The sequence below is a fragment of the Opisthorchis viverrini genome (assembly GCF_000715545.1).
Source record: "Opisthorchis viverrini unplaced genomic scaffold opera_v5_550, whole genome shotgun sequence".
Lineage (NCBI taxonomy): Eukaryota > Metazoa > Platyhelminthes > Trematoda > Opisthorchiida > Opisthorchiidae > Opisthorchis > Opisthorchis viverrini.
In genome coordinates this window covers 38,287-55,064 of record NW_008752217.1, presented here as the reverse complement: position 1 = coordinate 55,064, position 16,778 = coordinate 38,287, and the positions used below count along the sequence as shown (strand labels likewise).

General features: G+C 42.4%; 1 protein-coding gene across 1 annotated transcript; it reads right to left on the bottom strand.

The window, feature by feature from the left end:
* Positions 1-850: 850 nt before the first annotated feature.
* Positions 851-13,962, bottom strand: T265_15505 (hypothetical protein; the record flags this gene model as incomplete). The annotated part of the gene is made up of 3 exons (XM_009178434.1): positions 851-990; positions 3,735-4,070; positions 13,737-13,962. Coding segments are annotated over 3 exons (621 nt in total), but the record flags the coding sequence as incomplete, so codon positions are not given.
* Between the last annotated feature and the right edge of the window lie 2,816 nt (positions 13,963-16,778).

Below are 16,778 nucleotides of genomic sequence, written 5' to 3'. Positions count from 1 at the left end.
CTGACCGTAAGTGGTTGCATGGGCGTTCTGGTCGCTCCACCTGGGGTTATGTCCATTGGACACTGCAGGCCGAATTAGCTTGGCCGATCCCGCAGTGTCTAGGAGAAAAACAGCCTTCGTTGCGCAACTGATTTCTTGGACCGGCTCAACTACTTAAAGGTAACGAAGTGTTTTCCCCCAGGTTTTCACGATCGCCATGGAAGAACCCGTAGGTAACTATACTTCGCACCAGTTCTTTGTTTCCCCTATTGTCCTCTATCTAAACCTGGGCATCTTGAAGACATTTCAAACCTTATCTTCGGCTTTCTTGGCAGCTGTGTTTTAGGAGCTATCACAAGTGAGTGATTTGGCTTTGTTGATAAGGTCGGAGCGCCCGGACAAAGATTCGCAGTTTTATTTATAAAAAAAGTTAGACCAAGGTGGTTCCGGAGTGTTTGCAATGCAACAGCTGGTTAGAACACACCGAGCCTTTCAAACGTATTGATCAGCCCCACATTTGTGGGCGGTAAGTGCATAGTCTCAACGCCAAGACCTGGAGATGAGACCGAAGTGGGGTGAATATTGTCACCAGTCCAACGTCTTCGGGAACAAACCTGGAGTCCGTAACAGTAAATTTAGATCAGAAATGGGGTCTGGCTTAAAAGGGTTACGTTTCGTCGAATGCCTATTTCCTATGCCCCGGTAGAATGCCTCACTATTGTCCCAACTAATGCTTTCAATACGGATTGCATCCCTTTTTAGAAGTTAGAAAAAATAACCAACAGTCAATAAAGAAGATGGAATCCCTCAAATTTTCATGTATAATTCAGTATCGTGATAATTTCAGACGTCATTTTACACTGTGGACAAGGGGATATTCATTCAGATAACGTTCAGTCTAGTGGAAGTTGAAGGAATCTACCGTTTTCTTCCTTGAAAGAAAAATGATGTCTCATAGGCTTATGACTGCACGTCCCACAACCAGTGACTGGGGGGTGAGAGCAGGAGAATCTACAACGACAGAAGAATTAAGCAGCATGGTCATCTGTGAGTCGACTGTGAATAAGCTCAGTCACTATCACTTTATCATCAGGGCGGCTTTCGTGACTTATGAATTTCTGTAGACGATCGGTCCATTGTACCATTCTCCACCACCACCTTCCCGACGCCTGTCCCTCATTTAAGCAGAGTTTATTTGGTCCCTTAGGCTAAATTTTTCAGTGTACCTTATCATACCGATAAAGGTGACCTAATTCATCGACGCCCTCTTTGTTGATTGTGGTGCTGAGTTAAATCTGCCAATAACACCTGCCCATGTTCGATCGTATCCCTTCAATCATGTGACTTAGGTTCCGCTTGATTAGCAGTTTGACTCCGGCGTGGTCTGTTGCTTTCTGAAGAGGGTCTGCACCGGTTCCAAAACTAGCCCACGATATACTGTTGGCAGAATGCCATAAAACGGATACTAAATATATGTTGTGTGAGCCTGTATGACCACCGGTTGTTTTATTTGTATGAAATTTTTCGATGGTCTTAGTAAAAAGCTTTATTTAATCCTCAAAAATTAACCAGCTTTTCCCTGTGTATTAATCTCTTTAGGTGGATTGCTGTACACAGGATATTGCTCTTCACTAAGTTACTTTCATTTCCCGTTCGAGGATCTTTTTCATCTGAAGATCTACGGTTACTTAACTTGAGGGGCAAAACATTCCTCTATAGCTCATTGGCTGGAGAAAATGTGGATATTTTTCAATATCAGTGGCAAACAATGTAACCCAGTGGTTTGTGAACAAGTCAACAGCTTGACGTATCAAGACAGTGACCTATGACTGTTACTTTCGGACTGTGTCCAAAATTAGGCATCCTGATAGCGCACCAGAGTTCCAGTTATATATTGAAATTGACCCTGTATACATTTTTCATGAGACTCTGCGCCTATCCCATGCTCATACCTAAATTGAAGCTTTTGAAACTTTCGGGCAGGTATAACTTGTAAGTTTTTCTCCGTCTTCCCTTACTTCTTGTCAGACCGTAAAAGTACGCACATGTTTGTGCTATGTTTTCGTTGCGATGATCTTGTGGGAAAGCGCATAGGCCAGATATACAGTTCAGCCCGGTGTGTCTGAGATACTACTGGACCGATATAAGCAGCCCTCAGTCGGAATTTCAATCTCTCTGTGTTACATACTGCTTCTCGGTTATGCTGCGAATCGCACACCCGAGTCTATGACCTACCTTTAAAATAGGACTTGGGAAAAACAAGATGTTTACTTTATTCTCTTGTGCTGTGATGTGGTAAGATGGTTGTGGGCCGGTTTTCTCAATATTTCTATGCTAGACAGGCTGACATTTGCAAACAACTTTCAGTCCAAGGCACTGGGATAGCGCGAACTGTTGGGTTGTCATACTGATTCACACAAACGTCTTATAAGTGCCCTTGAATAGTGGTGGATGTTGCAATTCTTGGACATGATGTTAGCACCGAAAGCACTGTAACATGGGGTATAATTCGGGTGCGTTTGAATTTTGGCTTGAGTGACAAGATGTACTTTTGGCACTTTTTCTTCCACCGCCATATTTGCAGTATTAAGTGATAGTTGGCGTCGGGCGTTCCTCAGTTCATATATCAATCTGTGCAGCTCTTTTGGGGCCTAAGCACCACATTAAAACTTTAAACAAACAGGCGGGTACTAGTGTAAACGCATTTATCAAGAGTGAGGTTATGAGATCCAGAAATATTCGTACTTCGACAAAGGTGGCGCAAATGTTTAAAGCAGAGGCTCTATCGATCTTCCGTGCATGTCATTGTGTTTGAGATACCAAGAACATTATTGAAATGATGGTATTCATACACGTGGATAACTCATAACTGAAATGTATTGCTGGTTTCTGATCGTTCAGCTCAAACGCTTTGAGAGTTACTGATTTGCGTACCTTAGTACATCCGACTAGAAACATTGCGAACCTCTAAATATGTGACTGAATCAAAGTTGCCAGCCTCTTGTCCCTTGCAAATAAGGTATAAACTGTAAATCAGGTGCAAGTTTGTTGCGATGGCCACTCATTTGCTGATTAAGTTGGTGTGAATGGGGGACAGATGAAAGTCACACACATTCCTCATCAGTCACATGCTCCGACCTAATGTGCTGCACAAAGGTGGTCTCATGTTTCATTACTCAAAATGTTATGGTGCTTCAGTACTACTCATAAGTACTCGCAGTTTTGGTGAATTTCTGCAGCGCGCCATACACTGTTTCCTTGATAAATGTGTTTGTTTCGTTGTTCTGAGAGGAACACTGAAGGAGCACTGGCAATTTTTCTGCAGGCGGCACTCAGATAGGCAGTAAGTTCAAGTGACCTCGTAACAAGCCTGCTTAGCGGCTGGGAGCAAGTGTTCCCGTTAGGCTAACGACATACGATGGATGTGCTAGGATGTGTTTCCACGACCTCCCACTTTTGTAGTTAGGTGTGAATCACGGATGATTTACAATGGTGGTCTTGTGAAAAGACTGCCAGGATGATCATTCGCTAGAGTGAGACGGTAACACATGAGCATCACATGAAGCTCCTAGGTAGACAAACACAATTTTGTTCGGTGTTGAGAGAATACAACATTTGAGACTTATCACGTGTTCACTACTGCTGCATGCCTCTTGTATCAACGTCCACCACCAGATATCATTCTTTAGGAGACGATGCTTCAAATTTCTACTAAGTGTTAAGCATACCATTTATACTCAAGAGCTTCAACTCACTTGGATAGAATTCACAAACATTCAAGTGGCTCCGAACACTCTCCATGTCCGTACCTTCTGTACTTCTGTGGCCACTAACCCCAATCAACGGTTGTCCAATGAGACAAGAGTCAAAGAGGTCGTTTTGAGGTGTACTGCTCATCGACATTTCAGGAATTATTCGGCTGTCTCCACTAGGTTGTAGTTCCGATTTTGGAGTTGGCCTCAACCTCCAAATCAGTTTATGTCGATAAGACCAGACAAGTAGGAAGAATACGATCAGGTCCAGGAAGAGCAGTACCATACAGCCGAGGAGCAACTGACTCACCGTGATGCATGATATCAGGCGACAGGAAACTAGAAGTTTAGGGAAAAAACTGGTTTTATGTGGTGGCAAAAACAGTATATGCTGTCAAACAAGTTCAAATGTCTACGAATCTGTTGAGAGGTTATCGTCGCTCAAAAGCGAAGTACTGATTCGATTTTGTCTAAGACTTTTCCGAAAAATATGAAGATCGGTTTGCGGAGGCTGGTCCTGCACAAACTGGAAATCTGCCCAGTAAACTTAACACAAATGTGGGATGACCAGATATCAGCTTATGATTTCCGGCCAAACCTTCCACCAAGGACAGGTTTAAGGGAAATATTCCTTTGGATTGACTCGTATTTTACCTGCAATCATATCGAGACTGCACAAATGATAGCTATTTGAACCCAAACCCCTATAGTCTCATGAAGCATGAAAAATAGGACTGATCACAAATAAACCAGTAGGAAGCTTGATCGCCCAACTTTGACAGGCTGTGGAATTACACAAGCCACATTGTCATTTGTAGAACGCTCGTTATCGTCACTGTTACAATAAGTAGAGTTCTGGAAGGACAATATTCTACTTGCAAAGGCATCTAACGAAATGCAATCGCAAGAATTTCAGAGTAGACTGATCAAACTTTAAAGGATTCCCAGGGGAAGTGAATCAGACCGGTGATTCATCTAAGTGTGAACAAATTGAGCCGGTTCCTTATTTGCAACTAAGTTGGGGCAAACAATGCACACACTTTAGAATTCACTAAAGGCTAGTCTAAGCAAACAGGTGGTGTCACCGACCTTTCGCATATGGAGAGCTCCATAGAGAAAGTGCAATTGTGAGTGCTGCAATGAGATAGTCCCGCCAGTTTTGGTCTTAGTTTCATCATCCACTGAGAACCACGTGTAATGGGCAATTTTGTCGACTACTGTTCAAAAGAAACAGACTTTCCATTTATAATGTTTTCAAGAATTCAGCGAAGCATAGCACTCACCGGTGGGTTGGACGGGTTTTTCCACCCTTAGCATCGTAGCCAGAAGATGAAACTGTTGATCGTAGAACTCTGACATTGCTTGGCTACAAAAGGTCTGAACAATATAAAATAGACAGAGAAAAATACTGAAAGATAATGCATTCAGAAAATGAAAAATTACAACCATTGCACTCGGACAATCAAGGTTATGGTCATCATGTAAGTACCTGCAGTGTTCGAGATCGTGACTTAGACTCGGTTAACTGAAACAAAACATTATGGTGTTCCTTGTATTGTTATTTTTAGGGCAGGTTGCACTGCAAGTGACTGCAAGCATGAGTCAAGTGGCTTTTCGTCCCGTCGTCTGAACTTCACCGTATCATTGTTATATCCAGGTTGTGCGTTGTTTTAGCTACTGTAACTGCTTCAGTCGCTGTACGGTTCTCGAAGTGGTCACGTGGCCACTCAACTACGGCTCAAAGTCTGGTGAAGAATTTCAACTTGAAATTGATTTACGCATCATGTTCACATGATTAGTCGCTCGAAACCGTCTTCTAATAAAATACGCAAACTCCCAAGAGGGTCACGCAACATGATGTGAGATTTTGAAGCAATATTCTGGCGGAAGAAGCCAAGTGGTAGACCAGTATCAGTAGGGTCAGCTTCCTGAAAGCAACCACTGAATGCCCGGAATCTACGGAGACTCTCAGCTCCGCTGGGTGTTGACCAGACAGACAAAGCCCCCTCAATATGCAGTGCGTCACAGCCTTGCATCAAACCCAGACAGCGCGAGTCAGCGTTGATCAAGGTCAGACAACGCCCCCGCAATATGCAGCACGTCGCTACCTCGTACTAAAGCCAGACCGCGTGCGTCATCATTGGACCAAGTTCAGACAGTGTTCTTCCAATAATAAGCTTGAGGCCGTTGTACTTTTGCACTCGCACGCACTCGCGCTCTCGCAACCACTTTTTTGGAATATAGCTATTGTGTTCCGACACTAGGCACTGGAGCGGGTCAGCAGCAGATACCACAGACCGGCGAATCAGCAGATATTACAACCAGCTACTTTGGAATAAAGTGAAAGAAGCTTTTTCATTCCTAGGCCTTTGTTGCTGGGTAAAAGCCGTGGTCAGAATTTTTCGGATGGTTAACAGTTTCCATACACACGAAGACAATCCTGAGCAAAAGCAATCCTTATTGCTTAGCCCGAATCCCCCACATTCGTAATACACGTACGTCAAAAATATAGTTGGGAATATCCGCAAGGCTGAACGTTAGAGTTCTGGTTAAAAGTATAGTATGGGTGTTGATAATGAACGACATTCCAAGAGTTGCCCGAAAATATTATCTCTCAACGAAGCACACTGGACAGCTTAATGCGGCCAACTCATCAAAATGAGGCTGGTAAAAGGGTTTACGTCTTTAATTACCTTATACCCATCGTTTTAACAATCACTATTGTCTCGAGTTTCATTTCATTTGGATCAATTCATTCGTGTTGTTTACCTAAAAGTATCGGTGAGGACTCACAGACCTTCTGGTTCACCTTAGTCGCTCGTACAACATTTTATGCACTTCATATTATCCTCCATTCCAAGTGTGATTACATATCCCCGTTTTTTTTCCTGGTGTTGCCCCCAACCACCTGTGTGATGCTGGATGTTACTGACGAAGCATGAGAGTAGTACGTGCATCTCTCATAAATCCGCTTCGCCTCTATTGAAAAGTGAGATTCATTACGGAATTTGTGGAATCGCTTTGTATCATTTGTTTATGTTTGAGTGATAGGCAATGAATATCCAGGAAATTTCAGGAAGACGCGTTCAAGAAGAAGACGGATACACAGTTTTTATGAACAAGCTGCGTATGAGAGTTTTGCTTCCCTCTCCGATAGTTTGTGTAACTGTTCGGTTGGTGTTTTCCGATAACTCCGCAGCGAAGGCTTGCTTCCTCTCACCTGTAGCACATGAACTGTGTGCCGACTTAATTTGATTATGCATCTAGCAAAAACGATGTACGCTGTCGGATAAATGAATGGTTGTTTACCGTTGATGTCATGATAAATAACCCTTCTAGAACTACACAGGTGCATTATTCAATTGCGATCCGATTGTTTTTATGGCATTATTATGGTGATAGCGAGGAACCCATGATTTGATTCGAAAGAAGGCGCAGGGCCTGTGCTTCTTGGATCATATCTGGAAGGGTATTTAAGACATCGCGGAGTTGTGTTTTTCTCCATTACTACAATGAATTCCAGATTGTCTATAACCGATTGGTTGACTTTTGATACGGTGACATAATAGGGGGACAACGTGTGGTGAACTGTGTCTTTTCAAGTACCCAGACAGTCACAACAGATATCACATGTGGAACAAGAAGCAAATGTACAAACCAATTTAGCAATTCAAATTTTCTAGCAAGGCACACAATGTCTAAGTGGATCACGTTGGGCAGGATGGAATACAATTTTGCACATAAATTATTTAAAGCGCCTAGTTCCCTTCATCCACTTGACTGAGACAGCCCGAATTTATATCCCCATGGGATACAGTCATTCAGACTACACCCGCCAGCCTCTTTGTTACTATATACATAATTTCAAAAGGTTAATTATTTTATGGGAGTGGTGTATCATTTATTTTTTCTTGACTAATAGCCCTCTGTTCATGATCTGCACTGGTTCAACTGGGAAAACATTTCACCGTTTTATGGCAAGCATTGTCAAAAACATCTACAGGCAGCCCAGAGTTCTGTGGTTATAAATTTTAAGACACCTATTTATCTTGAGAAGTTACATTTTCACGGGTAAACGTTTGAAACCTCCAGAGAGCACGCAATCGTAAGGTACCAGTATATGGATCCAATCATTGGGATGTTTTATTTGCCAGCTACTAAAATGCATTTTGTAGTTTGATGAGTAGAATAGCCATTTGCGTTTCATACATAAGTATCCCATTGTGTCTTAGTTCAAAAAGACCGTAAACTGATCACAAGTGAAACTAGGCAAACATTTTTCCAGAACAGTGAAAACATACCGAGACGTTTTGGATGGGTATGCAATCCTGAAGCAGGCAGTACCGGACTGCACAAGTGATTGTGACTCTAGCCTCTCCTGGAATGACGCGGAATGCAGTCAACGGACGAGACCGATGTGGGGTTGCTGAAAGTCCCTGTGGTGACCATATGGTTGGATCCATTTCGACCCATTTCACGTCTGGCAGAAACGGTGTGAGCAATCCATTCTTTTTGCATCTGAAATTTTTGGGACTATATTATTACATGCAGGTTTCTATTCAGAAGAGACTATTGGCAAACGGACATTTGGGTACAGATATTTGACAACATTTATGCAAGCCCTGAGACATTTAATCAACAGGTCACTGAAGTGCGCAACACATGGTCACTTAACGATTATCTCGTCCTATCGGTGCCATTCAAAACCCGTTTGTCTTAAGCGTACGAGCGACCATTCAAATATGTTTGGGAGGAATGAGTAAATACTGAGATTCGACTGAATGTTTTCTCCTGAAAGACTGTTTCAAAGTATGACAGAGTCTCGACCGTTGTGGAGCTGCTTCGTGTATATTTGGAATCACCATCGTTGAGTGTTACGCTGATACTCAATGAAGCTGCATGTTCCTGGTTGGTTGTTGGATGTAACCCTTGCTCTACCGGTAACCAGCCACTCAAAATAGTGCACATCGCCAGCAGCTGTGCAGGTTTACACAACGTGAGGCTCAGTCGAATCTCGTAGGACTGGGGTCTTGTCCTGGAAGATGCCACACTCGGCAAGTAGTCACTAGAGGTAATTAACTTGTACCCTTTGCAAGTCAGAATCTATTTACAGCAATTAGAAGGTTTCCTTCTGTCCAAGGACTAAGTTGGCCGCAGGAGAAACTGTAAATTTCGGTTGCTGCAGGTTGCGCGCAACTTCAGCGATTGCAAAATAGTAGCGCCGCTTGATAAAAAGCACTCTTGGGCCGCGCATTCCAGTGTCCTAGTAAAAGCTGTTGTCATCAAATAAGCTGACTTAGTTTCTCAGTCTTCTACTTAATGCCATACAGTCGACGCTTCAAAATTTCGTTGTATTCATCTGCACCAGAAAACAAAACACGAGCGAAGCTGACATTCGCAGCGACACCTTACCTAACAGAGTTTTACTGCCCTCTACCCGACAAAATTAGTGACGGTCGTGATTTTATCCATTAAGCTTTCATGTACCACCGGAAACATTTGGTCATCAGCTTTGGGAACGCTACTAACCATTCGAAGCCTAATTAATTGAGTGGCTCAACACCTATGTCGGAGATAGTTGGGGATTTTGCCTGCTCATTTAGCGTATTTGATGATTCTACCAGCCATCAGACATTGAAATAAGATAGCAGGCTCAGTCAGAGAACCAATCAAGTAAAGGACGTAGGGCATTAGACAAAGCGAGCCAGTCACGTCAGCAAACCGGGCAACCCGTAAGGTTGAAATCTCTCCGGGTATTACATTTTGTTATGGTATTCCACGAATTCTGGCTACTGAATTCTTAAAAAAGAAGACCCGCCGTGGTGAACACAATTCTTTGTTTTGGGTGACGATTTCAGTGGAACAGTGGGGCTGAAAACTTATCAAAGCATTATAGTGCAGAGATCCAGATAACTCAAATATTATTCGCAGCAGAGACTAGTTATTGTGAAAAAGACGCAATTTTGGTTTCGGGGGTATCATAAGATCAACAGGAACAACAGAATCAATAATAGTCACCAACTGAAGGCTATTTGTCCCGGTTCACAATCGTTGCTTGGGATTGGTATGATATGTCGACTCGCTCAACCTTTGACCTGATCGCTCGGTGGCCTTGCCAAGCTCATGGGTATCTTCCAACATCTTATTAGGCACTTGAGAGATAAGATGATGGGCTGTAAACCAAGTAGTATGTCTCCTGTCCAGTACACAATCTAAATTCATTACCGTTAGTCGGACTTTGTTTTGGGCTTTTGGGTCCGAGTCTGTGTGCAGTTAGCCTGCATGTTGCACCCAAACAGCTTCACCTACCTGAATATAATATCGACTTCTGAGGCGGTAGATCACAGTAAACACGCTAGTCACTGATGGCCTTCAAGTCACGAATCAGTGCTGTGACGCTACCCAAGATGCATGTCAACTAGCTTGATAAACAAACGTTGACGAGGAAACCGCCAAGTTCAAGGGACTGTCATGCACAGACAAACTAGTCGTTCTAGGTTGGCCTGATACCCATATGCGTGAATCATTTCATAACTGTCCATTACCGATGCTACTCTGCGCATTTAAAAAACTTGAATGCTTAATTCTGAATTGAAGGTTATAGTTCAGTACGGCGCTTGATCGATCAGTCATACGGAACCCGAGGAACTATCAAGTATATGCAAATATCTTGGGCTAAGGAGGGATATAGAAGTGTCAGTTAGTCCCTTATTATAAACGCTTCCTGAGTGCATACAGATGGGTCTGTCAATTATCTCCTCACTTATGTCCATCAGTTGGATTTCGTAAGAAGTGACAGGTACAGTGTTTCCTAGATAAGTGAGTCCATCCATTTAATGCAAACAAGACTTGGCTTGCCTATGTTCTATTATCTTCTATGTTGCAGTCTTTGGATTGGTTTGAGAAATAAAAAACTACTCTTACCGGTACCAGTAGTAATACAAAAACGTAAACCACTTGCAGTTTGACTAGTGAGTGGAATCAAGTTATAATGATCCAAAACTTGTTGGAATTTTCATCTCCCCGAGGATGTCAAGCTTCGGAAGGGAGCACTGCCGGCCTCTTGAAAGTCTCTAACGGTTGCATACTTCACAGAACAGCCAGCCCCTATTTTATTGGTTTCTCACAGGCTAACGCACTAAATGGCCGGAAAACGTAAACAAAGCATGAGATTGGCGCTTCACAAGCCAGCATTGCAAGTGAGCCGATAACAAGACGCATCTTTCAGGCCAACCGTCAAAACGTTTTCCCTGTGTTCATCTGAAAGCGAAGTTGTGGCTCAATTGTCCACTAAGAAATCCTTGTTCGCCTTAGTCCATAAGGCAGTTACACATTCAACGAATTAGAACAGACGATAACTGACCAACGCCAAGCGTCACAGTCAGTAAGACGATGCACCAACGACAAGCAAATATACCTGGACGTTCGATGAAACTTGCAAAGAACGGCGGTAAACAGTACTACGTATCCATGATAAAAACCTAGGTTCCTAATTATTGAAGGGAGATTTCAGCAGAACGAATTGGGTCTGATTTTTATCAATTTTACAAGCTACACTAGCTGTACTTCACGCAGAGTTCAGGATATCGTTTACTTGCAACTTCCTGCTTCCTCTTATGATAGACCATCAACTTTAACTCCACATGCCATGACTTACCGGGTTTCCCAGATGACCTTGCGAATGAACCGTAAATATAAGATAAGGTACGCACCACTTGTCTGATCCCATTACAGAACATCGGAAACCGGAATGTACGTAACCTGAGATGGACATGAACCTTTAAGGCCAGCTGTTCTGGTTTTTAAATTTTATGAAAAATCAAAAAAATCTTTACGCAGTTAGGAAAGAAATATCGTAAAGTTCACAATCACAATTTCATTTCGGTACAACATGATCAAGAAAACAGAAGCACCAAGGTGAGATTAGAAAAACTAGTTGGCAGTACTGCATGAATCTCACTTGGAAGTAACCATGGCGCAGTGTTGTATATTACTATACGAATCTACCTATTAATCGAACACTTATGTCAACAGCTAGTTTACCGGCAATCACAATGTACATCAAGGCTTCTGGGAGACTTTATCCAAAATTCACATTACTATTTATGATCGGTAAAATAGTGATGAGAACCTAAGCCTTACAGCCAGTAACATAACTTTCTGCGTTGTTGAAAGCTCGTGCTAACCTCACAGCGTGTTCATTTGCTCACGCCCATCGTTTAAGGCACATTTTTTACTCTGTTCATCTGTTTCACTACCTGTTGAGACCAGAATCACTTCATTGTTGTACTGTTTCAAGTTGATTTTTCTATTCTATCAGCAAGCACTTCTGATTGCTAGATTCACGCGAAGGTTCATTTAAGTGAATTATACCGTTTAACTAAAGATGGTTTCTAAAATCCACAGTAGTGCTATTTTACTTTTGCAGATCAAGAGAATTGCCCTCGATTTTGAAAGCTTATTTGACGAGCCCTGATTCATTTTAGGGACAATTCAAACAAATTAAAGTGCGTAAGTTTACGGACAGCTACAGTGTTCTATTGTTAAATTAGTCCTGTTTTTTTTTGCCGAGTTTCCCTTTGCAATTTTGTGCGTCACGCGAAGTAGACCCCCTGACTGCAGAACGTATTCAACAAGAAATGATGTCGTCATATCAGGAAATTTGAGCAGGGAACACGGCAATCATAAATAGCTATTTGCGTACCAAATAACAGTGATCTCCAAGTCTGAAATGCCCTGATCAACCTCAAGCGGTGATACTGTTAGGTGACTGGTCTTGGTAAATCCATATGGGCCGAGCTGATTATATCTGAGTTTGTTTGTTGTCAGTGACTGCTAGTGCCACCAGAACTTGCCCTACAACCTCACATGGTTGCAAACTGGCGTCATTGACGTTGGGGCAAGTTAGAATACTATTTATTCTCGACTCTTAGCAGTACTTATTAACGACTCGTTTACACAAATCAATCCTTAGGAGTTTCAAACGTTCCTCGCACATTTATCTCCTTGTGGCTTGTTCCCAGTTTTTTCTCCTAAAATGTTCAAAGGCATACGAGCAAACATTTTTGTATAGAGTTCAGCACATTCGGAACTGCAAAATAGCATCGAATGAAGATCCACCCGATATTCCCGTTAGACAGTGAGGCTGGGGAAACTCTGGGATTCCACAGATAAACTGTATACACATGATTCGCAAATGAACCGCGCTTCTCGTGTTGTGAATATTTACTCCGGTTATTCCTGTTCAAAGTATGAATAGCTGTCGGTGAAGAGCTTCCCTACCGGAGCCCAGGGACGGCAATTACTTGGTATTCAGCACGCTCGGGTGAAATGAAGTTAATACTCGTAGGAAGCACGTCCGCTGACCGGAGTTCGAGCAACACTGTGGCCGTAATTATATTTATCGCTGGTGTGTTTTCTATTTTAGTGTGGACCAACCATAATCGTGACAGGGGACAGCGTGTTGACAGAACAATTATCTGGGTACGAATTCAACGACAGGTACAGGCTTTTTTAAAGAAAAATCTACTGGGAGCTATATACGAGGTACTAAACTGGAAAAGTTGAACCAAACTTCTCCTGTGGCTTCTGGACAGAGGCTATTCTGGCCGGCAGAATTATCTCCACGGATTCTGCAACAGTAATTAAAAATGAAAAAAATGGGGAAGTAAGCAGCTGTGCCTTCTCACAAGGGCTCATGACACCAATGATTCGGTCACATTTTGGTGATAATTATGAATCTGAGCTTAAATTTTCGGCAAAATGGTTCAACTGAACTGAGTCAGACAGAGAATTCAAGCGGCTCTGATACACCATCCATTGTTTTCTGAAGGAGTTGGCCTCTTGATTTCCGCAAATCTCATCTCTCGCGCGATCTCCCTAATCCTCAACAGAAGTTACGGTCTTGTTTTTTTTGCGAGTCCTCTCGACTGAAGTGAGGTAGGATATAGCGGATTGAATTCATCAAGTGCACTGAAAGAAACATGTATCTCACCACTCACTCACATTTATAATCCACGGAAACAACTTCCAATCGGATGAGGTCACCCACTAGCAGTGAATCGATAATCAAGTTTTGTTCGTTCAGTACGCGCAATTGCAAACGTGGTTGATCACTTTTCATCGTCACTGCTCTGAGGAATCTAGGCGGAAAAAGTGGATGGAAGGAGGTCAAACTACGAGCAGAGTTTGGGGAGTTTGGCGTACTATGAACACGAGTAGACTCAACGATCTGCGTTCGTACACTGCCATACAGCTCGTTGCCTACATGACAACCTCTCAGCTTATCTGTTACTACAGAACGGCTTGGAGATGTGAAGGGACAATGTGTACGTTCAACTGGTACGTACAGCATGTGATTACTCTTGAAAAAAACGCTACCTCAAGACGTGACATACTACCTAGAAAGTTCCTGAGGCCTCTTCGAGAGTCCACGATCGCTTTCTTCCCTCAAGTATTCGTCAAACTTATGTTCTACTTGAACACAAGTTGCACGTAGTTCATGAAATAGGTAGGTTCACTTTAAGACTAAATTGGTTTTAATGGGAAACTCAAGTGAATCACAGCTGAATCTCCCGTTTGTAATATACCCCATCTGAATGTGCTGCACTAAAGCCGTCTCATGTTTACATTGGTTCCTATTCAAGACATGGCGTTATATGTTGACGCACTACTAACAATGTTTTTTTACAACTTCCGGGTAAACTCGTGGTGCACTCTGAAGTGAGGTCAAACAAGCTAACACGTATCCACCCACTCTTTAGTAAATGTTAGAACGCTGAAGAAGAATGCGAGTGAATTGTGCCGTTGAATCAAACTTTGTCGGCTTCCTCCGGCTTTGTTCACTAAATAGTCACAGAATCTGCTACTCATTATGGCGTTGCGAATTTGTACTCTCGGTCATAACTCGCCAACCTTACTGTTGGAGAACTACTCCAGAGCGCATCAGTTTGTGCCTAATGATGATGTTCTCTTGTGTGGCGACGTAGGGTTTGTAACCTAACTGTTAACCTCGGCGAAAGGATGATCTGTTGCCTGATCAGCAGCCTATCATTCATAGCTGTAACAAGTAATTGTTGCTTATAAGTTCCGCGAGTGTTGTCGTCCGATAGACATTCCGGTGGTCAAAAAGTATTCACGTTCCCTTGGATTTTTTCTCCACGTGTTACCAAACAAACCTGATGTTACATCTTATAAAGGGTGAATTTGATGGGCAGTGATCAGATAAAGGCATAATCACCAGTTTGAGTCACAATACCATCAAGCAATTTTATTATAATTGGACATTATTCGGCAAATTGCAAAGGAACTGGAACTGACTCTCAGAAAATAATCGAGAATCATTTCTTCAGAGTAAGCTGATAGCTGGGAAGGGAGTACAGATTTCTTCCATTCAACACTCTGAGTCTGGAAAATATTAACCATTTAGCAGGAAGGATCTAAGGATCAATCGAATGTTTGCTTTTGAGAGTTCATTAGCTCGTGAATGAGGATATTCGAAGGAACCCGCCGTAGTTGTGCGTAACTGGAAGTATTAACCTCCTTTGAATTCTTTTGAAAAAATGTCATTTATGGATAAAATAACTGCGCGATGCTTCTTTGGGCCGAAATTTTTATTTTTGCAAAAGTCTTTTTGCGTATTTTGGGTATTTTGCGGAAGAAAAATTATTCAACTTTCGAACATTTTATGTGACATGTGATACGATGGAGGTAGAAAAATAAACCATACTGAGGTTTTGGGAAATGGATCAACGAATAACGTTCCGGTAACACAATATTACGCACAATGCAGTGATTATGCCTACGGATTAAGTGCTTTTGATTTAAGTGAATCCCGAGTAAACCACTAATTGTTTTGTCTTGATTTGAAACGATTTGATGAAGCTAGCAGAAACGGTAATGTCTTCCTGGTAGACAAATTTAAACGTCTACCGCAGACATTACCGTCGGTTGTCTGAACATGAGTTACTTTCTCGTCCTTCTGCATGGCCAGTCCGTTTACCTGGCTTGCTGTCGTGTCCTGTGTTCATATGGCTAAAAACCAAATCGCTATCGTTCCTGTATATTTATTTATGCCTATTTATTTCTCCTTGTCAATTATACATCGAGGCGTATTTCAGATAGGGTTCGTGAGAGCTACCAAAGTGAAGTAGAACAAGAAATTTTCCATTGCATTCAATGCTCATCCAGCTGCTTCTGGACGCATAGGAAATTGGCAAAGTGCATTTACTTCAACCATTTGGGACTATTGGAAATCCGGCTACTTACGGTCACGCTGGTGTGTAACACGCAAAAGTGGTGCCTCCTAGCATCAAAACTCCCCTATAGCTTAGAACAAACCCTCGAGATCACACGCTCACAGATATCTGGCTGACTTTCTTCAACCCAGTGCCCCTTCAAACGTTCAAACCACGATTATCGTCATTGGTTGTAGGATGTGCGAGGCTTTTGATAGAGTTAGCCCTGAAACTAGTAACCATCTGATTGTCCACTGCTTTGCAACCAAGTGAAGATAATCGGCTCCAAATTTACACACATCCCATCATGGCAAACCAACTATAGCCGTTTTTTGTTGTTCCTGTAAATCGACGTGTAGAGTTTTTCACGGAAGACAAAAGTCAAAGCAATTTTTCCTTTGAGAGTCATTTGAAATCAATGTCCACACACATATGCAGGCGTGACAGCAGCGTAATACATTCAGTTACGTAAATTTTACATTCTGTTTTATAAAACAGGCTTACTCCATGTAGCTGTGGAATAAATGTCGTGTGCCACAACCTCTACATAATAATAAGTGACCATTCATACATTCTTATCCCGAACAGAGAGCGCCCATCCTCTAAATGGGCTGGTCTTTCGAACACTCACAGTCTACCTTCAATGAATGATTTGTAATAGGTAGGTAGCTAACACAGCCAGACTGTTAACGATAACTCACTCTGGTTTTTGACATGGCACTTCTGCAAAGCACGTGAAAGGAATGTGGCGTTCTACTGGTCGCCTGCAATTTGAGCGTTCCGCGTGAATATAAAGCTGACCAGCGAATGT